The sequence below is a fragment of the Callorhinchus milii genome, unplaced genomic scaffold, assembly GCF_018977255.1.
Source record: "Callorhinchus milii isolate IMCB2004 unplaced genomic scaffold, IMCB_Cmil_1.0 Scaffold19, whole genome shotgun sequence".
NCBI lineage: Eukaryota > Metazoa > Chordata > Chondrichthyes > Chimaeriformes > Callorhinchidae > Callorhinchus > Callorhinchus milii.
This window is the reverse complement of record NW_024704760.1, coordinates 7,216,369-7,242,394: the sequence shown is the minus strand read 5'-3', so window position 1 is coordinate 7,242,394 and position 26,026 is coordinate 7,216,369. Positions and strand designations below refer to the sequence as shown.

Here is a 26,026-nt window from a genome sequence, read left to right as displayed (position 1 = left end):
GATGGGTTGATCAGTTGAATACCCTGTTAGGTTATTTGATTTGCATAGTTATGTAGTCTACAATGCTGAATCTGACTTGAGCGCTTATCCAGATATAGAGTGGTGTCACCAGTGATCACAATTCTTATATAAACAGGGGAATTACTTGTGTTCCTGTCAACAGAGTCAACCCCTGAGCAACAAAAGAGTGCCCGATCGACGTCTAAAATGGGGGTGATTGATGTTTCTCGACAGGCAGCCTTGGCTGGTCAACTGAATGGAACATTTCACATTTTGTATGCGGGATGACAAGCAGGCTGAATGAGGGAGAGGGAGCTGCTATTTTTATTGACCAGTTGAGTGCAGCCCTCCAACCTGACAAGGATTAAATACACTTAGCTCTTTCCATTCTTCCCGAGTCTCCCTTTTGTCATCCACTCGTGTGCTTCATCTACAGTCAGTGGGAAGGTAAGGAGTGATGCAACTTGGAAAAAAGTAATGACATGAATTGGGCCGGGGGGGGGGAGTGTTGAAGTTTAACATTGTTGAACAAGGAAATCCAGTTCACATTTCAGCTCTCTTTAAGTTCCAGCAGACTTTTGTTTGAACAAACTGGGCTGCTTAACATCCGTGGACTTGAATGGTGGTAAAGTATTTTAAAAGCAATGAATTTGTTCCTTAAACGTGAACATCAATTGCTGTCCTTAACAGCCTTAAATGCTAATGTAGAGGGAGTTAGTTCAGGAGAGAATTGTGCTTTGTACAGCCTTGAGATTGAAGATTGGTCACAGCACTACTTGATGCATAAGCTTATGACAGAAGGAAAATTTTCCCTTTTAAAGAGGGCAAGTGAGAATGAGCTGGTTGTCAGTTGAAAGCCAGTCATTTCAATCTTGCTTGAGTGGATTCAATACTTTAGCCAGCTTTGCGCTACAGGGATATATACGTTTGGAACACTCTTCACTTCAAAAGTTTCTCTTATTTTATGATTTAGCACAAATGAGTTAGGATTAAAGAAAGATTTGATGTCCGACCTACCAAAAGCAGCTCACTGAACTCAGTGGCTAAAGACCCATATGATTTAATAGCTGCAGTCTGAATTGTCAAAACAGAACATAAATAACAATGCTGCTTCTATCGGTTATCCTGCTTTACATTCCTCTCCTAATCCAAATTTACCACAAACTCTAATTAATTGGCGTTTTATCTCATTGCTGTTTGTGAGATATTGGGGTGTACTGAATAACCGCTGTGTTTGCCTGTAAATGTTCAGTCACTGCACTTTACAGAAGTACTCTGTGAGGTGATTTGAGACAGTTTCATGTGATAAGGGAGTTTATTAACTGCAAGTTTATTTTATTATATATATATTTATATATTTGGCATTATATATTGGCTTTATATAATATGCCAATGCTCAATTCTATTCCGTACCAATTATATTTTGGAAAGCGCTTTGAGACTTCTATTTTACAGGAAAGGTGCAAAGTTTTATTGTTGTTATTGAGTATATTAGGCTTTCAAAAGAGAATCAGATAAATATCCGAAAAGGAATGAACTACAGGGGAATGGGGAAAGAACAGATAAACGGAGTTGAAAAGATTGATCTTAAAGAGCAAGCACTGGCGTGATCGGCTCAATGGCCTTCAGGACTGTGCACGTCTAGGGCTCCAGGAAATTTGAAACGGTGAAGAAGGAACGCTAACTAATAAAAACATTAGCAATAAGAGGAGAATGTTGTCCGGCACAGGCTTACACACACAGTGTGTGTAACACGAGTCTGGAGACTTGCGAAAGAATATTGTCCTTCAAATTCCATTCAGACAACACTGACACCAGTTGCATTAAACGTTTACTGTACATATAGAATAGGTCAGACCATTGTGAACTACTGCACATACTGAAAGAGATCACATTGCATTTTAAGATCCTCCTCCATCAACTGGTGCCACTTGTTTATAGAACGCAGGCAGTGTCCTTTAATCTTACACTCAGCTGAAACCTTGAATTCTCCAATGGCAACTGTGAAGGCATCTGCCTTCTCTCTTCAAAGCTGAGTTGTTGAACCATCAATTAAGGTGTCTGTTGGTAGCACTCTCTCTCGCCTCAGAAGGTTGTGGGTTCAAGTTCCACGGCGGGACTTTGCACTCACGGTCTAGGCTGACACTCCAATGCAGTGCACTGGTGGGGGGAGGGGGGGCATTGCTAGACGTGCAGACCTTCAGATGAGACGTTAATCCGAATTCCCATCTGCCTGTTCAGGTGAATCTTAAAGATCCCATGGCACTGTGCTGGGTTGGGGGGATGCTGTGCTGGGTGGGGCGGAGGGTCTGTGTTGGTCTCGAAAAGAGAATGGGAGTTTCTCCCGGTGTTATGGCCAACAATACTCTGGATAAAACTGATCATTCACCTTTTGATGGGACATTGTTGTGCGCAAATTGGGTGCCGTGTTCATCTACAAGATACACAGTCACTTCCCTTTACAATAAAATCCTACAAAGCATTTTTAGATGTCTCAATGGCATGGTACTGTCCTGTATCAAATGGGATGAAGCATTAACCCTTCACAGTTTCCCTGTGTTTCAGTTGTTTCTCATTATCGGGCCACGCTTTCAGACGTCTCAAAGACATGATAAGGCGCTATATCAAATGCAAGGATTATCATTACTATTTTTATGCTCTGCAAGTAGTTATGTGATCCCATCCGACTTGTGATTTTCTATCTTAACCACTTCTGTTGTTTTTTAATAAACTCCACAAAGAACATCGTTAACTACTTTATTCAAATACTATCATCGAAATAAAAAGCACAGTCACGAAAGTCACCAAAAGAGATGGTCCTTACTGGATTGAGTTAAAGTTAAACCTCAGCAAGGAAATGCTATATTTAATGGGAATTCTTGAGTCATATCTCCCTGTTAGCTGGCAGGCTTTTTGGTCAACAGTCAAAAGAGTTTTAAAGGTCTTCCAGATAAAATAAAGCATTCGTCCTGATATGAACCTCTTCACAGCTTACAATTCGTTTGAGTCATTTACTAAATTCCTCATTCTATATAAAGCCTCGTGGAGAGGATAAGGAATTCCATGCGTCTCAGTCTATTCCCCACTTTGGCGCTCTACCTACTCGAGAGGCATTTATTCCTTATCTGAAGTGGATGATTACAAACTATTTTTAGTGCTGTAATCTCCGCAAGTGTGCTTCTGTTTCAGGCTCTGTGTCATTCCAACGTGTATAACCTGGAATTGACAATTACTCTGTCAGTCAATCCTAAACTCTAAAACATTTTGCATTTCCAGGTTTCGCTCCACCATCAAAATGCCTGATCATCCGTGAGTATAATTAACTTTTTGAGCTTGTAAAATATTGCAAAAAATTCTTTAGGGGAAAAAANTCAAATTGCTATTGACCATCATAAATTCATTATGCTGTTTTGTGCATTTTTCTCCAACATTATTCCTACAGTTCAGAGGTAAGGAAATTACTTTCATAATATTTGCATCTCTTTACGCTTTGATTGCACGCACTTTAGCTGCTTGTTAGTGTGTATAAGGGATACCTCACTCTGAGAGCCTGGTGCAGACCCGATGGGCTGAATGGCCTCCTTCTGGTCTGTACATTCTATGAAATGTCCAATGGAAATAGGCCACAACCAAGGTGAGGCTGTAATTTTACACAAATATTACAAACCTGGGAGGAAATTAATGCTTTCTAACCAACACTAACTGGAGAATGTGAGGGTATGCAATGCTCGCTCGTGCATTAGCTCTTAAAAACCTAGTAGTAATGAGTTGCCTTTGTAACTTGCTGATTTTGTAGAATTGAGTGTTTATTCAGCAGCTGTAACAGAAGGAAGGAAACAAGTGAGGCGTTATACTGTGACCATGTGCATCACTGCTGAAATCTAACATGAGGCTTAAGTTAGGCTGCAAATGCATGTCGTTTTCAGTTATTGGTAGATTGTGTGTCCTCATATTGTAATGATTACATACTCGGGAAATTGGGTGTGGGGAAAAGGATTAAAAGATCAGACATAAATCTAATAAACTGGTGGGACAGAGTCAATGGGCTCCTCCTATTGCAACATTCATGTGTAGTCTAGACCCACTCTAGGCATGCGTGAAATCTTCAGAGCCGATTAGGAAGTAAAGCGTGTTGCTGGGCATTTTTTGGTAATAAGCACTCCGAAGCTGTCATTTTGCCTGATGTACAAGGGCTAGTTTATGGGTTAGTTTCCGGCGTCTAATGCCAAGACATACTTTGAACTATTTTCAATATCCAGTATTATCCTGAATGTGTGATAAGCCTCCGGTTGCAACTTTATTGTTTAGACCTTTTTGAATTGCATAATACATCATAGATGATTTATTCACCCACCCCCACACACATAGATAGATATGCACACGCACATGCACCCACTCCCACCCACCCATCCTTTCACACACAGTCGCACACATACACTCTCCCACATGTACACACACAGACACACACACTTATGCACACACACTCACTCACAGCTACTTTGTACAGAAATGCACAATTCCATGTGCCTCACTCAGAATATCATAAAGTATCATGCCCGTCCCTGATTGCACAAATACACTGCGCCGGTAGAAAAACAACGGCAACAACTTGCATTTATATAGCACCCTTCACGTAGGCCAGTGCTTGTTACGACTTGACTATCAGTTTGCTGCTGTTGCACAAACTTCTCTTTTGAAGCAAGGCCAAAATGAAACACAAAACCTTGATGTTTTCACGCGTGAGTTTTGTACAGAAAATACTAATAAAAAACTTGCATTGGATCCAGCAGCTTTCATGTCAGGAGGACATCTCAAAACACTTCACAAGATCGACCGCAAATTGTGTATTTTGTAGGCAAACGTTGCAGCCAATTTGCGTACAACAGTGCTCCATAAACAGTTACAAAGTGGGTCCACCGGAACAGACACAGACTGGAAACTGTTGAAGGTTTTTTCAGGAAGTTTGATCCAGGATGTGGAAGCAATAGAATGAGCGACAGACGTAACTTTCTGTTTCAATTTTTTTTAGAGAAAATCGAAGATCACAGCTTCCCGCAAGCTCATGCTTAAGGTAATCCGGTGCAAATTACAATTTACTTCATTTACCTTTAAATTCGTGCAAAATTGAGGAAAATTCTTAAATTGCATCTTAATTTGGAGGTCGGTTGTCTGATGAACTCGTCTTAAAAATTGACTTTCAAGTTAGGAATAAATTGAAGACTTTTCCAAAAGTTCTGAAATCCTAATGGTTCATTCATTGTCACTCTTGATCCTAAGACCATGAGGAATTTCAGGCTAATGGGTGCCTTAATGTAACATTGGAGAATACCTTCAGCAAAGTGTCCATTGAGAGAGCTCACCAGAAGATCATGAAAGAGAGGTTTGAATGAAAAGGATTTGAGCTCATCCCTCTAGAAGACTGCACCTCCCATCCGTTCTTCTAAGCCTCTAGTTGTTGCTTGACTTCTTCTAATAATAATATTATTATTATTATTATCCGTTCTTCTAAGCCTCTAGTTGTTGCTTGACTTCTTATCAAACAAGAATTCCAATGGACCTGTGGTTTGCTTTGCAGAGCTTGATGCTCGCTAACGCACAAGAACAACTAGCTCAAGAAACAGAGGAAAAGGAAGAAGAGAAGCAAAGGGTTCTGGAAGAGCGCATGACCCCGTTGAGAATAACTGGCCTCTCCTTCAGCCAGCTCCAGGTACTGCTTGTCGAAGTCAGAACAGTCGGTTGGTTTCACTCTCATCAGAATTGCACATTCTGCTTTGCGTTCGGTTGCATCATTGAAATCGCCGAGTTTCTGCCTTCAACCAATAACTTGCGTTTATACAGCACCCCTCATGCAGGGCAGCTTCCCAGAACGCCCGACAATCGCACCAAGCAGTAGATCACCCGCCCTGGCTTCCCGTGGAGGTGTTTTTCTGGACAGCTGGCTGGCAAAATGGTTGACTTCTGAGTCATCAGGTTGCGACCGATGTCACTTTCTGCGCGCATGTGCAGCGACAGCCAGGAAGTACTGACCGGCCATTGCGTCCTCTTGTAAGGCTGATCAGAATTTTATGACTTCCACCACCCCCCTGCCCCCACCCCACCACCCTCCGCAACCTTTCTCCCAACAAACACAAATACAACCTTAAAACAGGTTTCTGCCTCATCGCATCGCAAAACAAAACTGATTTTGTTCTCTTTAAAACCTAAGGAACTGTGCCGGGAACTTCATGAGAAAATCGACATTGTGGACGAGGAGAGATATGATATTGAAGCCAAAGTGACACACAATAAGAGGGAGGTCTGTGTTCATTCACGCTAAATAAGATTGAAATCAAGCGACAGAAAAAATTGTAAAAAAAACAATGACAACTTGCATTTCTCGAGAGTCATAGAATTATACAGCACAGAAGGAGGCCATTCGGCCCATCATGTCTGTGCCGGCTCTTTGAAAAGAGCTATCCAAATCAATCCCACTTCCCCGCTCTCTCCCCACAGCCCTACAAACTTGTCTTCCCCAAATAATTACCTGCTTCTCTCTTAAAAGTTATCGAATTTATGTAATAACAATAATAATCCTTGCATTTGACATAGTGCCTTATCGCGTATCCGAGACATCTCAAAGCGCTTCACGGAGTATACTGTAACGTGAATTGACTGTATATTTTATGGGTGAAATTAGTGCCGTTCATGCAGAATAAAATTTCAGAGGGCTTCACAGTAGTGGGGTTGGATTCCGAGCAAGAGAGAAATTAGGAGGGAGAGGTAGGCGTGGTTGGAGAGATGCGAGTCGAAAATGTGGTAAAACGGAGCCTCGAAGTCGGGTGATTTTAAATAACTCAAAATTATTTTTCATTTTTAAGATCCAGGATCTGAACCTGAAAGTGTTTGATCTCAGAGGGAAGTTTAAAAGACCCAATCTGCGTCGAGTGCGTGTCTCTGCTGATGCCATGCTCCGAGCTCTGCTGGGATCGAAACACAAAGTATCCATGGATCTCAGAGCCAACCTGAAGTCTGTCAAAAAGGAGGACTCGGAAAAGGTACAGCCATTTTTCGTCATCAGCACTGAGGGATTCTGTGAACTGGGGCAAAGGCACTTTGTAAGATGACATAAACAGCTCAGCAATTTACAATCGGAAATCCACTGGAAGCTTGCCAGGCAGCGCTCTTAATGGCAAGCGATGCATTTTTAGCTGGTTAAACTCCAGTAGTCACCCCATTGCACACTCTTGCCAACCCTAAATGCCTAATACTCTCTGGATTTAGGTAAGCAGGGTGTGTTCCGCTGAGGAGAAAGTGCTTCATTTCATTCTGGTAACAGGGAAATTTTCATGTTGAGTGGCATGCAGACTCTCAATCTATGATGGGTTTATGTGTGTCTCAGACACCCGGCTCAACAAAAAAAGTACTTCATCGGGCAACAAGGTTCGAAAAGAGGCATCCCTCATTAGCTCTTCTTTTTTTTCCTTCCTCGATCCATATGCCCTGTTGGTTACTGGAACCTAGACCAAACTTGAGGGGTTAATATCATTTAACAATGAGACATGAACTCAAGTCTTCTACTTCTGAATTCACACTTTAATTCTGGAGAAAATTGAGACAAAAATTAATTCTGGAGAAAAAAAGCATAGACATGAACCATAGATTACGCGGATGAAACATTGTGTTCTTTTGTTTTATGGTTATATTAACCATTTGGTTGCCTTGTAATCTGTTTCATTTATCCAAATCATTTTGTCGCCCCATCATAAACTCTGCCCTAACTTTTAGCAAATTATATAATTAATGATATCTTTGTACAAGCCCTGAAATGGGGTCTCGAATGAAAACGGGAAAGCTTCTTTACAGAGAAATATAAATCAGGCAAAATGGGTTGCTTGAGCATAAATAAATGAATAATAATAATTTGGTCACTCAATCTACGACTGTTTGTGGGACACTGCTGTGCGCAATTGGCAGCCACGTTTCGCCCACAAAATACAGTAAATTCACTTTACAGTACATTCTGTGAAGCGCTTTGAGACGTCTTAAAGAAGTGATCAGGCGCTATATCAAATGCGAGGATTATTATTATTATAAACTCAGCCCTTTTGCTGAGGGTTACTTGTATGCGATGAGGCTTACACAGGATCTGCTGACCTGTGCTATTCCAACCTTTAGGAACGTCCGGTTGGAGTTGGTGACTGGCGTAAAAACGTGGAGGCAATGTCTGGAATGGAAGGCAGAAAGAAAATGTTTGATGCTGCCAAAACAGGTTCTGCTCAGTGAGTACAGAGGGTCCATCATTGGGCATGTTTTGAATTCTCCTGGTCGAAAGGAGCAATCTTTCAGTTAATTGGTGTAATACTTGCCAGTTAATTATTTGAGATAAAACTTCAAAGAGACAAAGCAAGGAGAGACATTCCACCCGAGTCCAGATTTAGTTTGGTTATGCATTTATGAGCATCAGAATTTGGGAATTATTTTTAATTCAGTCTTAACATTGATGTTAGTTTTCTGTATGTGTTTAACAAAATTTAAAGAGCTTTGAGAGCATTGTATTATTAGAGGTTTTGTCTTTCAGATGAGATGTTAACCTGAGATACTGTCTGTGTGTTCAGAAGGAAAAGTGGAACATCCAATGGCATTATTCTAAATGAGAAGAGAGTTTCTCTCAGTGTCTTGGCCAACAGTCTCCCAGATAACAGCAAATCTAGTGAAGCAAGGATTATTACTTTGTTATTACAGAAAAATAGCTTTTGAAATGAAGCCTGTAGTTAAGAATTCAGGTACACACTGAACTGTGCTTATCTTTCAGATGATTTTGTACCAGATTACCTCGAGACGCCCCTACTTTCTTCATCCTTACACGCTTGCGTTTCTGCTTTTGAGGATGATAAGAATTGACAGAAACTCGATTCACAAAGAACAGAAGCCAGTGACGGATATTGATCTCAACCTGAACACGTCGCTGAAATCTACAATCTCCATTTAAGATCACTTAAAGCAAAGCCAAACCCATTTAAGCGTTTTACAGGCCTGTGGATGATGACGTGAATATCCAGGCTCACACTTCGAATCGGTCGATCCGTTTAACTGGCTGACATTTGATAAAGGCAATAAGCTCTCTGCGTTGATCTGCTGATGTTTTTTTTTTGTAGCAGCGTGTGAAATAAATCAGTAAATAGCAATGGGAAGTTCTTGGGAACAGAAGTGGGTTGTGTGATATTTGTGCATGCTGTGTTAAAGAGCGGGCTTCCAAATGTTAAATGGTTGTGTTTTCTCAATTGCCACTTTCGTGTCATTTAAATTCCTTGGATATTGTATGATCCATTTGACCATTTATGTTACCACATTAACAGCCGACAGTGTCCTGTTATTGCCATTATAATACACGCACTCTCCGTGCCATAGATAGTGTGTTGTTAGCAGTATTGTCACATCCCCACATCAAACATTTTATTAATACCAATCTCGGGTGAGCAAAGAAACAAAATGATATCAAAAACTTTCAACTCTAATAAAAATTATAATAACTATAATTTTTGCATTTTGTACAACGCCATGATTAAGAGTATCCAAACCAAGCTGGGAATTCCATGCATCCCACCTACACATTGAAATTCCACAGGTATTTATTGGAGTGGAATGCGCACGTACTCCCTCCCTGGAGGGATGAATCTTGCTTACCAAAGTCCGGAAGGTATGAGGCACAAGTTGGCAAGAACCAAGGCCCAGCTTCTTTTGGGCATCAGAATTCTTCACCTGCCAGCCTTATCTTTGGCCAACGTGACAGCATTCACTTCACTGCTGATGAATTGTATTTGTAAAGTGTTTTGGGATGTTCCTTTTATGTGAAAAGGACTTGTGTAAATACAAGTTATTATGAGCTTAAAGCCAAGATTACAAATACGCGGACATTACAATAGAATAAAATGATGAAATAGAATTTACATTTACACATCACCTTTCATGCTGGGAGGACATCTCAAAACACCTCACATAGCTGGCTGGACACCAAGGCCTGGGGGGGAGTGGTGGGAGATGGAAAGGTGATGAGGATGGCAGGGATGCTGGTGGTGGAAAGGTGACCAAAAGCATGGTCGACGAGGTAATGTCTTATGATATGTTTAGGTGCTACATCACATGAAACTTTCTAGGCTTTCAGCCAATTTATCCAGACTTTCTGAAACTCCATCCTGCAGTCCCTCTGACCCACCTCCTCCCTCACCTCTTTCTTTCAAGGTCCGTCTCGAGACATTTTCTTCTTTGACCGTGCCTTCAGTCATCTTTCCCCTCCCACCCCCTTGACTCCCATCCTCAGCTCGGGCGCCAAGCTGGGACAGCCAAGCACCTCAGGATGTCCTCCTGGTGTTAAAGGCGCGGGGTAAATGTAAATTTGTACTGTTATAAACTCTGCAGAGGTTATCATAGCAAAACAAATACATGGATCTCGGGCAACGATCAAACAGCTTCAATGCGCCATCTGACACAATGATAATAGTGTTGTGTTACTATAATGATTTACTAACAATTCAACACCTCAGCTTCCTGCTTTGTAGCTGGCTGTAAATTATAATACTTGCCACTGCCACAGGAATCTCACCCATGACAGGATCTGCAAAAGTACCCACTGAAGAGAATATGTTCACTGGCTACCAAGTTTAGTAATTTGATGAGAATGGTGGGTGTTCTGGAAGGATGAGATCAAAACAGTCAAAGGACCTTCTTCAACCAAACCAATCTTGTGATTACCCGAATGAGACTAGTTGCATTTATGCTGCACCATTCACCAAGGATAATGTCTCCCACAAGTAGAGGAGTTGGATGGTATTTGAGGGGGAGTGGGAGGAGGGATGGAGGAACTAGCCATAGCGTGTTTGAAGAGGTTGATTTTAAGACAGACAGAGAGGGGTGAGATGGAGGGAGGGAGTTCCCAGAGTTTAATGCATTGGATCTAAAAGCTCAGCCACCAATGGTCATGCACAAAGAATAGGGGACACTACTACTATTAATAATCCTTGCATTTGATATAGCGCCTTATCACGTTGTTGAGAAGTCTCAACAACTTAGGTGATGGGAAAACAGAGTCTGTGGATGAAGAAAGCTCTATCTACTGCAGTAGGAATCTTAACAGTGTTGAAGAATTCTGATTTACATTGATCCATTCCTATCCAATGGCTGACCTTTTGCCACAGATTTCTATTCACCTCGCGGAAAATCGGTGTGATTGTGTGGGCGAAATGTTATTAGAAAATATGGAATATTTTTCTTTGCGTACTTCTACTCCCGTTGGAAGTTTTGCAAAGGAAAAAGTTGAGTGGTTATCAGATCAAGCCCTTACCTGATTAATCTATAATTAAAAACTCTTTCTGCTGGAAGGGGACTTGAGGACACAAGGACGCAAATTCAAGATTGTGACTCGGGAAGTGAAAGGAGAGGTTCGGAAAAAAATTCTCCCAGAGGGTTGTCGGTGCTTGGAATGATTTGCGAGGGTGTGTCAGAGCAGAATAGATTGAGGAAGTGGGGAATTTGAAAGAGAGCTGCACAAACACATAATAATAATAATAATAATAATCCTTGCATTTGATATAGCTCTTTTCACATCTTCTAGACGTCCCAAAGCGCTTCACAGAACACACTGTAAAGTGAATTGACTGTATATTTGTGGGCGAACGCGGCAGCCAATTGCGCACAGCAATGTCCCACAAACAGTCGTAGATTGAAAATGACTAATTTATTATTGTTTTTGGTTTTGGAGGGATTATTATTAGACGTGTGGAGTAAGGAAACTTGCCCAAGGTCTCGCCCTCTGCCTGGAATTGAACTCAGGTCTCTCGCTTGCAAAGCGGGTGCTCTAACCACTGAGCTACAGGACTCACATGCACCTACAAAAGACAAGGTCACTACATTTCAGAGTTAAATCCTGTGATAGGCTTTGAGACATGATGACAATGTGATAAGGTGTGTATCAAATGCAACATTTATTATTACTATTAATTTGCATTTAACTATGAGATACTCAGGTGTCATTTTGCACTGGTCCTGTGTAGCTGGACACTCCTTGTACAGGCATGACAATGTAACCAGCTGTTAAATTTTCCTGGTAATGTTTATCCCTTGACAAAGTATTTCCTTATCATCTACTGAATTTGAATAGAATTGCTCATAGTTCCAACCTTTGACATCTATGGAGGCATTGTTTGAAATATGACAAGAATGGAATGGTTTCCTCATTTCGCAAAAAAAGGCATAATGTGGGTTGGACTAATGTGTTAAGTGTTATTTATGGCCCATTATTATAGTCTATTATGAAGCAACTGAAAGATATATATCAAATCTATTAGTTGTTTCTTTTGAATAACCCTTTTGTTAATAATGATAATAAAATCCTTGCATTTGATATGGCGCCTTTCACGTCAGGAGGATATCTCAAAGTCCTTCACAGGATTTACTGTAAAGAACAGTGAGTGTGTGTTTTGTAGGTGAACACAGCAGCCAACTTGCACACGGCAATGTCCCCAAAACAGCCATGAAGCGAATGTCCAATTTTATTGGAGGATTGTTGGCCAGGACACCGGGAGAGGGAAACTCTGTTCTGTTTTAGAAAAGTGTCGTGGGATATTTAACATCCACCTGAACAGGTACAGACGGGACCTCGGTTTGACATCTCATCTGAAGGACGGCATCTCTGACAAAGTGCAGGCCCCCAGTTCTATGTTGTAGCATCAGCCTGGATTGTGAGTTTTTTTTTAAAAAGTGTCAGTGACTGTGCATCTGTGTTTTCTATTTTACTACCTCCTGTTTTGGAAATTGGACTCGTCCTGACTCTATGTTGCTTGGACCAGATAAGCTTGTTCCTAGCAGGTTACCATTCATCATTCCAATGATATCCTTGAGACATACCTTTATACTTCATGCTTACATACTAACTGCTGGTTGAACAGACAGGCATATCAAACTACGCACAAGGAGATGAGAAGAGTACATAAACTGAGGTGTGGAAAAAGTGTGAGTTTTCATCTAATACTAAAATGCTGTGATTGCTTTCTAGCTGTTTAAAATACCTTAATGTGTTGTTTCAGGTTAAAGAATGACAGCAATGGGAAAACAGATGAAAACAAAGACATATCCAGAATTCAGACAAACGATGGGGTGCCCTATTTTGTCTCTGAAAGGTACTGTGGGATGGAGTTCCAGAGTGTGGGGGCAGAGAGGCTGAAAGCACGGCCACCGATGGTAGGGCGAGTTTGGTAGGGAGTCAGCAGGTCAGAGAGGTAGGAGGGGGCATGGCCATGGATAGTCTTAAAGGTGAGGATGAGGATCTTGAACTCGATCCTCGGGGGGATGGGCAGCCAGTGGAGTCAGGTGAGGGTGGGAGTGATGGGGTCACGGAGCCCGGTGCGTGAGAGTACACAAGCTGCAGAGTTTGGGATGATCTGCAGTTTGTGAAGGGAAGAGTTAGGAAGGCCGATGAGGAGGGACTTTCCATAATCGAGCTTTGATGTGACGAATGTGTGGGTGAGGGTTTCGGCAGCCTGAGGGGTGAGGCAGTGGCGGAGTCTGGTAATGTTGTGGAGGTGGTGGTTGGCAGTGCCGGTCATGGCGCGGATGTGAGGGAGAAAGGACAGTTCAGGGTCAAACAAGACACCCAGGGTCCTGACTGGCTTAGTGAGGTTGAGTGTGCAGCCGTGGAGGCTGAAGCTGCCAGCGCCTGAGGTGCGGAGGCGCTGGCATGAGCCAATCAGGAGGGCTTCGGTCTTGCTGTCGTTCAGTTGGAGAAAGTTGTCTCTCATCCAGGACCTGATGTCGGACAGGCAGTCAGTCAGGATGCCAGTAGTCCTGGAGTTCAGGGTGGAGGCAGAGAGATAGAGTTGGGTGTCATTTGCATAGATGTAGAAATTTGCCCCATGTCTGTGGATGATGTCACCAAGGGGGGAGCATGTAGAGGGTGATGAGGAGGGGAACGAGGACAGAGCCCTGAGGAGCCCTGTGGAGTCCTGTAGCTCAGTGGTTAGAGCACTCGCTTTGCTAGTGAGAGACCGGAGTTCAATTCCAGGCAGAGGGCGAAACCTTGGGCAAGTTTCCTTACTCCACACAGAGCCTAATAATAATCCCTCCAAAAACCCCCCATAATTAAATTGGTCATTTTCAATCTACGACTGTTTGTGGGACACTGCTGTGCGCAATTGGCTGCCGCGTTTCGCCCACAAACATACGGTCAATTCACTTTACAGCATATTCTGTGAAGCGCTTTGAGACATCTGGAAGATGCGAAAAGCGCTATATCAAATGCAAGGATTGTTATTACTATTATTATTATTATGATTATTGTTGGCCAGGACACTGTGAGAAACTTCTTTCTCTTTTCAAATAGTGCCATGGGATCGTTCAAATTGAGCCAGGTTGAGGCATGAAAGCAAAATTTCACAATTATTCTGCTTTTATGAAATACTGTGTTGTGAAAGTGCAACGCTCCCAACTACAATTGTTCTGTGGCGTGCAAATGCTGGACATTATTCCTATTGATTGGGTTTCTAAAACACATAGCTTAGAGACATACAATTTCTCATGTAAATGAGAACAATCAGCTTCCTTTGTAAATTCGTGGAAGAATAATTGCACAGCTTGAATTTTGCACAGCAGGTGTGTGTGAAAGCCTTTTGAAAGTCAAATGATTCCTACGGCTTGAAAATGCGCACCTTTTAATGTATAAAACGGACATTATTTTAAAAAATGAACAGAGTGAATGATGAATGAGTTGGCAATCAGTAACCCATTATTGCTTAAGGAGGAATATGCAGGAGTGCAGTAAATAAGCAATAATCCCCCAGATAAAACTGATCACTCACATAAAGTGCAAATTGGCTGCCGTGTTTGCCTGCAAAGCACAAAGTCACTACACTTTACAGTGGAATCCTGTAAAGCAGCATCAATCAGCGTTCTTTGTAACGTGCTTCAGTCATTAATCACCTTCTGTATTGAGAAAAACTGGCAAACCCTGGATATCTGCATGTCGATGTATGTGAGGTTTTATCTATGAGGAAAAGTTGAAGAAACTGGGCTGTTTTCCCAGGCACATAGAAGGTTGAGAGGAGAACTAATAGACGTTTTGATGAAACAATCACAGAGAAAACATTTTTAGACGTCGATGAGTCAGTGACTGGTGGGTGTAGATTTAAGGGAATTAACCCAGAGATACAGGGAGTGGTTGTGAGATTTGTTTAGACATAGCGTGTTGTACAAACATGGAATGCCCTACCATGGTTGAGAGAGAAAGCATATTAGATTTTATGATGAGATCCTGTAGATCAGTGGTTAGAGCACAATTACATGTGTAAAGCGCCTTTCACGTCAGAAGGACATCCCAAGGTGCTGGACAGACAGAGTTACAAACTCGAGCTGGGGGTCGGGGTCGGGGAGGGCGGGGGGGGGAAGCAGGGAGATCGAAAGCACGGTCAAAGACGAGGGTCTTGAGATGGGTCTTGAAGGTGGTAAAGGAGAGGGCGAGACGGAGGGACTGCAGGATGGAGATTTCAGGGGGTGGGGGCAGAGGTGGCAAAAGACCCGCCCGCCAATAGTGGGGCGATCGAGGTAAGGGACGTGTAGCAGGTTGGAGCCTGCTGAGTGGAGGGAGCAAGCAGGATGGTAGAGTTTAGGCAGTCGCAGAGGAAGGGGGGAGCAAGACCACGGAGGGCATTGAAGGTGAGGACCAAGAGAAGGGGCCTAAACGGACAGCTCTTTTGAAGAGCCAGTACAACAACAACTTGCTTTTATATAGCGCCCTTCACACGGGGATAGGGTCTCAAAGCAGTTGCAGCACAGACCTCCTTCAGTGCTGTAAATGTCTATACTTCTACAGTTCTATCTTATCTGCATCCCCTCTGAGCTGGGATGTTTCATTTCAAGGCTAAACAGTCCTAGCTTATCCAGTTGTTTCTCATAGCTCATCAACCGGAGTCCTGTAGATTAGGGGTTAGAGCACTTGCCTCGCAAGCGAGAGGACTTGGGTTCAATTCCCAGGCAGGGCGAAATGTTGGGCAAGTTTCCTTACTCCACACTCAACAACAACAAGATTCCATTTATAGAGCGCCTTTCACGTTGGGAGGACGTCCCAAGGCGCTGGACAGTTGGGTCAGGACCCGAGCATGGGGGGAAATGGTGAGGGGAGGGAAGGGAGGGAGCGAGGAGGGGGGAAATGGTCAGGGTGAGGGGAGGGAAGGGAGGGAGCGAGGAGGGGGCGGAAAGTCAAGGGGGAGCTGAAGGCACGGTCAAAGAGAAAGGTCTTGAGACCGGCCTTGAAGGAGGAAAGGGAGGAAGCAAGGCGAAGGCACTCCTCTGGTTACCTCGCAGTAAGTAGGAACCCGGTTGTTAGTTGATTGGCGAATCGCTTTTCCGGGGATAATAATTCATTCAAAAAAATTATAGTAATTATTTGGTCACTCAATTCACGACTGTTTGTGAGACATTGTTGTGCGTAATTGTCTGCCGCGTTTCGCCCACAAAACAGTATATTCTGTGAAGCGCTTTGAGACGTCTGGAAGATGTGATAAGGCACTATATCAAATGCAAGGATTATTATTATTATTATTCTCTAATAGTGCTATCACCTAATCTGTCCAATCATTGCAAAAACTTAAAGCCATATTTTCTAAGGCACATCATCACTGTAACAAGTTTGGGGTGAAGTTTGAGAGAGTGTGCTGCCACCTTTAGGTCATTATTGGCAACATTATAATAAGAATAATAATTTTCGCCTTTGATATCCTTGCATTTTAAAATAAAATGTGGTCATTCAATCCACCATTGTTTTGCCCACAAAATACACAAGTCAATCCACTTTGCAATATATTTTGTGAAGCACTTTGAGACGTCTCAACTACACGATCAGACTCTATCAAATGCAAGGATTATTATATATTAATATATATATTAAAGTATATATTATGCCATTGAGACATTTCAAACGCTTCATAGGAATTATTGTAAAGGGGAGTGACAGTATTGTATATGACAAGAGCCATAATACAATAAATACAATAGCACAAGGATTGCAATAAATAGCTACAAGGTTTAGCCCTGTTACTTCCCATCCATTTATGTGTGAGTAAATAAAAACATAAATAGATCTATTTACTCCCAGTCATCTGCGGACATGGGATTAACATTCACATGTATGTGGATGACACACTGCCTCCACCCTCGATTCCAGGCCACTGCTAGTCTGACCGATTCCCTGTCAGACATCAAGTCCTGGTTGAGCTCTAACTTTCTCCAGTTGAATTTAGAGGCTTTGGTTCCCTTCAGCACCTTATCATCTGATGCACTGATAGCATCAACGTGCCGGGATGCACACTCCTCCATCAGAACTGGTGAGAGACATTGTCTCGCTGCTTGACTCCTAACTTGTCCTTTAAACCTGTCCTCCTCAACTTCGCTCGACTCCAACACTGTCTCACACCGCAGGCCACCAAAACCCTCATACATGCTTTTAATACACCGAGGCTCAACTATGCAAACTCACTGCTTGTCGGCCTCCCCAACTCCTCCCTCCGCAGGCTGCAGATCATCCAGAACTCTGCAGCCTGTGTTCTCTCCCGCACCAGGCTCCGTGACCCTATCACCCCCATCCTTGCCCAACTCCACTGGCTTCCCATCACACAAGCGATACAGTTCAAGATCCTGGTCCTCACCTTCAAAGCCCCCCATGGTCTTGCTCCCCCCTACCTCTCCGACCACCTAACCCCCTACCATCCTGTTCATTCCCTCTGCTCAGCGGGCTCCGGTCTGCTTCATGTTCCCCGCCTTGCTCGCCCCACTATTGGCAGGCGGGCCTTCCGCCACTCTGCACCCACCCTCCGGAACTCCATCCCACAGACCCTCTGTCTCGGCCCCTCGCTCCCATCTTCAAGACCCACCTCAAGACCCTCCTCTTTGACCATGCTTTCGATCTCCCTGCTTTTGCCCTGCCCTTCACCCTCCCCCACCCCGATCCTCAGCTCAGGTGCGGAACTCTCTTTGTCCAGCGCCTTGGGACGTCCTCCTGATGTGAAAGGCGCTATACAAATGTAATTTTGTTGTTGTTGTTGTAAACCCTACATCCATGCATTGACCCAGCTCCCTGCGCAACTTTCCCTGATCACAGTAGAATCCTATAGTTCAGTGGTTAGAGCACTCAACTCGTAAGTGAGAGACCTCGGATCGATTCCCGGCAGTGTGAAACGTTGGGCAAATTTCCTTACATCACATATCTTTTATGTTTACCTGTTTCTTATCTTTAAAAGTCCCCATGTTCTTGCGCCATCGACTGCCTCAAAGTTTACCAACCCGGCCACTCCCTGAGTTATAGATGTTTTGGTGACAAGAAGCTGGAACAAGTAGATGCCTGGACCTGATCCTATGATGAGGTAACAAGGGGTGGAGTTTTGAATTGCTCACCACTGGTTTCCTACCTGAAGGCAGTGATACAATAACAACAACAAAGTACACTTGAATAGCGTCTTTCATGTCAGGAGGATGTCCCGAGGTCCTGAACTGTCAAGGATTTGCACCTGAGCTGGGGGATTGGGATCAGGAGGGGTGGAGGGTTAGGGTGAGTGGGGTAGGAGGGTGACCGAAGGCGGTAAATTAAATGTAAGGATTGTTATAATTTGAGCCTCACACTCTCGCTCTCAGCTTTCAAAACTCTTCTGAAACATCTACCTCTTTAATTGTGCCTTTGGCCACCTGTTTCCTAATCCTATCACCCTCTGCCCATCCTCCACAAAATCCCCCAATGGCTTTGAGACTTGTTATATAACAATAATAATAATAATAATAATGATAATAATAATCCTTGTATTTGATATCGCGCCTTATCACGTCTTCGAGACTTCACAAAGCATTTCACGAATATACTGTAAAGTGAATTGACTGAATATTTTGTGAAAGGTCCTCAAGAAGTTTGAGTTGTCATTGCTATTGGGGTAAGATTCAGATAGACTGGAAATCATCGAAAAATAAAAAATAAAAGTTTTATTTTGCAAAATAGAAATCCATCTTCCTCACTTACCACTTATCATGAGGGGCACTAATTAATATTAGGGTCCTCAAGGCTTTCAATCAGTTTAAATAATCAGTAAATCAAAGTTTGGGAACTTAATCTTTGATCTTTCACACCCTTCCTCCGCTGGCCTGTTTGGACTTGGCAGACGTTAAAAACCCTATAATTGACATGACGCTATGTCGCGCCCTGTGCTCTCAGGCTCTGTGTTCTCCTCATCTCTCCGATGTCAATTATGGATTGTTTGGCTGTCCCAGTTTGTTCTGCAAACGTCTATGCAGCACCGCAGAGAAAACAAAACTTGTTCTTCGACTTTCTGGGGCGGCAACCAAATGTGTCTGGGTGACACACACACATGCCTTGATCTCTTGCCCCTCTTGGGATTTCAGTTCGCGGAATCTGGCCCCATTTGAACGGTTGCAAAGGTTGTTGCAAAGAGCAAAGCAGAGTTGGACGACTTCGATTAACGCTTAAAGCATCGTCCTCACCTCATCTCAAATCGTCCTCACCTTCAAGAACCTACACGGCCTTGCCCCTTCCTAGCTCTGTGACCTGCTAACCCCTTATTAACCTGTCTGATCACTCCGCTCAGCAGGCTTCGGTCTGCTCCAGGTCCCCCGCCTGGCCCACCCCACTATTGGCGGTTGGGCCTTCAGCCTCTCTGCCCCCACTCTTTTGGAACTCCATCCCATATTCCTTTCGCCTCGCTCCATCTTGCCTCCATCAAGGCACATCTCACGACCCTCCACTTCGACCGTGCCTTCGGCTACCCTCTCTGACCTCCTCCCTCCCTTATCCTAAACCTCCCCCTCCTCAGGTCCAAATCCCTAACTGTCCAGCATCTTGGGAAGTCCTCCCGACGTGAACGGCGCTATACAAATGTAATATTGTATTGTGTCGTTGGGTACATCGCAAAGGCAGTCAGAGGCCCGGTGGCATCGCAACCAATGACTCACTTTCCTTTCTCCATAGATGCCGCCTGACCTGCTGAGTGTTCCCAGCGACTTCTGTTTTTGTGTACAAAGAAAATAGTAATTGTTGCATTTGATGTCGTGCCTTTCATGTCGGGAGGACGACAATAGTAGAAACAACAAATTATATTTGTACAGCGCCTTTCATGTCAGGAGGACGTCTCTTTCAATGCTCCAAGTGGTTATCCTATGTGAAGGGCACTGTATAAATGCAAGTTATTATTGCTGCTTTCTCAAACCACTTTGCAGGATATACTGTAAAAGTGCAGCGACTGAGTATTTTGTAAGCGAACAGAGCAATCAATTCGGTCCTGTACGAGGAACAAAGTGGTACATGGCGAAGGGATTCACATCAATAATTCTTGGGAATAATTGGGGAAATAAATATTGGAATTTATTGTGACAGGTATTTGAGGGTCCAACACCCTCCTCTTTGGCCACACATTTGGCCACCCTCCTACCCTCCTTGCCCTCCACACTCCATCATCCCAACCCCCTCTGCTCGGGTCCAAACCCCTGACTGTCCTGCGCCTTGGGACATCCTCCTAACATAAAAGGCGTGAAACATAAGAAATTTAGTATTGTGTTGTGTTTCTCTTATGCCTCAGTTGGTTGAAGGCATTGTATGATATAATACTGAACCTCACAGCCTGGAATGGTCCTGGATCCTGTCCCTGGGTTGGAGAGCTAAAGCGAGGAATGAACAATAACAACAACAAAATTACATTTATAGAGCGGCTTTTACGTCGGGAGGATGTCCCAAAGCGCTGAACAGTCAGGGGTCAGGACCCGAACGTGAGGGAGGGATGGTGTAGGGGTGAGGGAAGGCAGAGAGGTGGGAGGACGACCAAAGGCACGATCGAAGAGAAGGGTCTTGAGACCGGCCTTGAAGGAGGCAAGGGAGGAAGTGAGGCGAAGGGATCGTGGGATGGAATTCCAGAGTGTGGGGGCAGAGAGGCTGAAAGCCGGCCACCGATGGTAGGGCGGGTTGGGTGGGAGACATGGAACAGGCCGGAGCCCGCTGAATGGAGGGAGCGGTCAGGTTGGAAGGGAGTCAGCAGGTCAGAGAGGTAGGAGGGGGCAAGGCCATGGGTGGCCTTGAAAGTGAGGACGAGGATCTTGAATTCAATCTTCTGGGGGATGGGGAGCCAGTGGAGTCGGGTGAGAGTGGGAGTGATGGGGTCACGGAGCCCGGTGCGCGAGAGTACACGAGCTGCAGAGTTTGGGATGATCTGCAGCTTGTGAAGGGAAGAGTTGGGAAGGCCGATGAGGAGGGAGTTTCCGTAATTGAGCCTTGATGTGACGAATGCGTGGATAAGGATTTTGACAGCCTGAGGGGTGAGACAGTGGCGGCGTCTGGATGAAGTATCAAAGAGCCTCGTTTATTGCGGCTGGAAAGGGGAAACATTCTAAAGACAGCGTCGCTGCTCGTCGTTTCTGCACCCGGCTGGACAGTGTGCATCAGCTGTGTTGGTGAGGACAGCATTCAGCTCATCTGTGATAAACTCCATGGTTGAATGGATAAGCAGCAGTCAGTGCTTACCTTAGCACCTAAAGTCTGCACACATGGGCTAGATCCCAGGCTAGACTGCTGATGCTCATTGATCCATTAAATGATTATATATTGACTCAGTATATAATCATCACCACAGTCAGCACAGAGGAGGGAGGGGTAGAGAGAGAAATATTACCAAGTAAAAGTTATTGTGGTTTTATGTTCAATTGTATCGGAAGATTCTCGTATAGGGATATGATTTGTGTTTGCGCTCTATAATACACGAGCAATCCTCGAAGTTGATATAGCGCCTTTCAGGTCAGGAAAACATCTCGAGGCGTTCCCCAGGATTCAACGCTGCCTACACGTGGAAATTTTCCCACAGGAGAGAAAAACACTAAACCCAGAGCGACAAGCGGTCTCCCATCCCAAGGCGTGAAGGGTAATTTTAAGAAAGAGGGCAGGAATGCTTCAGATGTGAAGGAGTTCAAAGAACACAAGCATAGGCACGGAATCAAAGGGTTAATCCAACATGAGGTCACCTACTTGCGGTATGGCATCTGATACATTATGTATCTCTTCAGCAGAAAACTAATCCTCGCCGCAATGCAACTGATGCGCTCTGTCGCTTGCAACATACCTGCCTCAATCCCATTTTGTACCGTATGCTTATGAGCACTTGTTTTTTTAACATGGACCAAAAACTGGGAGCAGCCATTCAGCTCTGTGCTCCAACAGTTCTTTTGTATATGTGTTCTATGTAAATACCAGTGTGCGCAGGCCTGGGTGTGTTCTAAACACACTTTAGATGTCCGAGGCTACTGTCGAGCCTTCTCTCAATCCTTGGCCCGTAATGCCTTGGAGCCAAATAAGTGGCATAACTAGATGCTTCTTGCCGTTTCTTTTTTCCAGAAAACAAAATGATTAGCAACTTCCTTCTAAGAATATAACGCCGTGCGCTTTAAATGGTATTGTGATGTCCTGTAGCTCAGTGGTTAGAGCGCTCGCCTCGCAAGCGAGAGACCTGGGTTTGATTGCTTACCCCACACACCACTGTTCATCCAGCAGTAAGTTAGAACTTGGTTGTTAGTCGATTAGCGGATCGCTTTTCCGGGGGTATTAATTCCTTAAAAAAAAATTGGTCACTTCAATCCGCGACTGTTTGGGACACTGCTGTGCGCAATTTGGCTGCCGCATTTCACCCAGGAATATACAATTAATTCACTTTACAGTACAGTCTGTGAAGTGCTTTGAGACGTCTTGAATGTGTGATAAGGCGCTACATGAAGTACAAGGATTCTTATTATTTTTACTAAGAGGGAAAATAGATCACAACAATCAGAGGTGTAGAATGAGCTGGTACATCCAATGGTACCAATGGTCCTAGCGTTAAACAGCTGGCATTGGACAGATGTTTTAGACAGTGGGAATTGTTACATTGATGATCAAATCGCCGAGGCTGAGACTGACCAACCAAAAAAAAAAGATGCGCTTGAGCAGCTGTCATTTTCTCTTCTATTTTGTTCAACAATGTTTTTTTTCTTAAAAAGCGAAAGGGCATTCGGGAGGCAAGGAGCCTGCACCGGTTGATGTTATTGACATGGAATCTGCGTGTCATTGGATTTAAAGTTATAGCTGACAAGCAGCCTTCAGAATACCTTTGTAGATTTACAGGGTTCTGCTATTAGGTAAATTACAGTATAGCCAAGAACAGATAAGAGGCCATGTGATCGTACAACAAGGGGAGTGCCAACAGTGTAGGTTGAAGGTGCATTTCAGTTACTGGTTAAATACGATAAAGCACATGTAAAACAGCAGAGAATACCTATTTACACATTAGATGCACGGCTGCTAAACTATATGGAACAGGGCAAAAGCTAGCATTGCACTTTCTGGGGCCCAAGATCAGGAAACAGAAACACCTGGAAGTAAAATGTCACTAAATGGGAGAAATTGGAGGGCTCTCTCCAGGTAGGTGGTGCCTGATCTTAATATTTAAAGACTTTTCTGTGTTCGTGCATGATACAGTGGAACTGCTGCCAGAGGTGTACGCTGGAAAAGAAATGAAAACGGTGAATAGGAGTGAGATATACTGTACATGTCAAGGAATGAGCGCAGAACATACACTGTGTTTTAAGAATAACCGACCGCATAACATTCTGTTGTTAAGAAAATCCAACACAAGAGAAAGGAGTGTAAGGTGACAGACTGTGTACAATACAGGAAAATAGTTTTATGCTGGAACACAAACAAAAGTGGAAGAACTTGCCTATGTTCCTGTTTTAAGTACCTGTTGACTTGCTGTTTGAGCTAATCAGTTACCTGAAAGTCTTGCTGACTACCTGGTTAGTTGGCAAATGTTCACAATGGCGACTCTGTGTGTGAGTCTCACAACTTTACTTCCATCTTTCGTACAAATGAAATAATGGGATTAATACTTAATTAATAGAGCGCTCAGTTCAAAATTGCCTGCACCCCAAGTAAACGCTCATGTATTGTGTAATGCATCTCTCAGGCAGTTGTGTTGTGTTATTGAATGATAGAATAGATGTATTCATTTATTCTCGTCTTTTCTAAAAAGTTTCATTTTGCTGCATTTGTTTGCCTCACCATTATGCTGTCCATAACCGTATTGGCTCCTTCTCTCTGGTCTATAATAATAATAATAATCCTTGCATTTGATATAGCACCTTATCACATCTTTGAGACGTCTCAAAGCGCTTCACAGAATATACTGTAAAGTGAATTGACTGTATATTTTGCTGTTAGGTAAATTACAGTATACTACTGCTCATTCCAACCACCACCATTGATGGCTAAACTTTCGACAACAACAAATTACGTTAGGATCGCATCTTTCATCTCGGGAGGACGTCCCAACGTGAAAGGCTCCAGTCACTGCTTTATGCAACTAATGTTTTTTTCCAAAATCTCTTTTGCCTTCTCTCCCCTTAAAGATGTATCTTTTTCTTGCTACGTTTGGTCATTCATCCTCAAATTGCCCCCCTTTCCTTCCTGCTTTGTGATTTTCCCCTCCCCTCCACTCCCCGTCTTGTGGAACGGTTTAAGCTGTTTGTCCTATGTGAAAGGTGCTGTATAAGCACAGCTGATTTTGATATGAGAGAAGGAGAGTTCAGCCAAAATAGAGGCCATAAATGTGGCATGTTGGGTGATCTGTTAAGATCTGTGCTTGCGTCCTATACCATCGCTCTACTTGACAGTTTCTCCTCCCACACCCACCCATCCCACAAATGACGTAGCTGAGATTGGTTAGTAAATCACACCTGAGACCAAGAGTGTCTGGGTTTTAAACTTGTCTCTCGCCAGAAAGGTATTAGCCTTGCTCACATAGCGCTCTTACCTCTGAGTTACAAACTTGCGGATCGAAGCCTCGTTTCAGGACTTTGAGCTCACAGTCCAGGCAGCCAATGTACCCACATCAATAATAATAATTCAAAAAATCCTTGCATTCAGTGTCCACAGATAGTTTTGAAATGAATGTCCCAATTTTATCTGGGGGAATTCATGAGCTCATCCAGCTAATCAGGCAGATAGGACCTTAGTTTATTGTCTCATCTGACGGATGACACCTCCAACTATGCAGGGCACCACGGTGTATTGGTATGTCAGAGTAGACTGTGAGCTCAAAGTCCTGGTGTGGGGCTTAGAACCCACATCCTCCTGACCCAGAGGCAAGAGTGCTACCAATTTAATCAAGCTGACGAGATAACCTGTACAATATGCTCCAGCCTTAAAACTACAACATTATACCGTTATGTCCTCACAGTACTGTGTTTCGAGAGAGTTTGTAAGAAAAATACGGTTGGGGCATGAAGTGGAAGAAAAACAGCTTTCCCTATTTAGTCAATTATTTTTTATTTGGGCAATTAAATGAGGAAACGTTGTATCATAGAATCATAGACTTTTACCACATGGACGGAAGTCATTTTCCATCTACTGAAGCATTCTGCTCTCATCCCATTCACCGGCAGCTTCCCTAACTAACTGACTAATGGATCTAAAAGAGATCTTAGGAGGAACTTCTTTACAAAGGATGGTGAGATTTTGGAACTCGCTGTCAGAGGTCGTGGTTAAATCAAAAAGCATTGGTACATTTAGGAGGAAACTCCATGCATATAGGAGACAGAGGGAATAACAGGAGAGGGGATTAGGAGGGGTGTAGGTTTATGTGGAGCATTATAATTATAATAATAATAATCCTTGCATTTGGTAAAGTGCCTTATCATGTCAATGAGACATCTCAAAGCACTTCATGGAATATGCTGTAAAGTGAATTGACTGTATATTTTGTGGGCGAAACTGGCAGCCAATTGCGCGCAGCAGTGTCCCACAAAGAGTCGTGGATTTTATCTTTTAGGGATTATTACCCACGGTAAGCAATATACCGATCGACTAACAACTGGGTTCCTACTTATTGCTATGTGAACAGAGACATAAATACCAGCATGGACTAGATGAGCCGAATACTCTGTTTCAGTGGTTAGATTATATGAAATTCGATGTAATGACAACTTGTTTGTTGCT

At 43.5% G+C, this 26,026-nt stretch overlaps 2 protein-coding genes across 4 annotated transcripts in view; both read left to right on the top strand.

Annotated features, from left to right (window-relative positions):
* The first annotated feature begins 238 nt into the window (after positions 1-238).
* LOC103179104 (troponin I, slow skeletal muscle) lies at positions 239-9,181 on the top strand. Its single transcript, XM_007894200.2, has 9 exons — positions 239-447; positions 3,277-3,309; positions 3,443-3,449; positions 5,030-5,071; positions 5,576-5,707; positions 6,206-6,295; positions 6,858-7,034; positions 8,155-8,258; positions 8,792-9,181. The coding sequence occupies exons 2-9, from the start codon at positions 3,296-3,298 to the stop codon at positions 8,793-8,795; spliced, it is 570 nt and encodes a 189-aa protein (XP_007892391.1). The 5' UTR covers positions 239-447; positions 3,277-3,295; the 3' UTR covers positions 8,796-9,181.
* Positions 9,182-23,206: 14,025 nt separating this feature from the next.
* LOC103179103 (ladinin-1) overlaps positions 23,207-26,026 on the top strand; it is a 31,808-nt gene continuing 28,988 nt past the window's right edge. For all 3 annotated transcript variants that reach the window (XM_007894197.2, XM_007894198.2, XM_007894196.2), the window contains exon 1: positions 23,207-23,452. In XM_007894197.2, the coding sequence (XP_007892388.2) occupies positions 23,415-23,452 (38 nt within the window). In that variant the 5' untranslated portion in view covers positions 23,207-23,414. The remainder of the gene's footprint in view (positions 23,453-26,026) is intronic.

Excerpts from the sequence above, each read along its gene's own strand:
- LOC103179104 (XM_007894200.2), top strand. Across the intron at positions 5,708-6,205 it reads TCTCCTTCAGCCAGCTCCAG|GAACTGTGCCGGGAACTTCA; the intron begins GTACTGCTTGTC and ends TTAAAACCTAAG. Across the intron at positions 7,035-8,154 it reads AAAAGGAGGACTCGGAAAAG|GAACGTCCGGTTGGAGTTGG; the intron begins GTACAGCCATTT and ends TCCAACCTTTAG.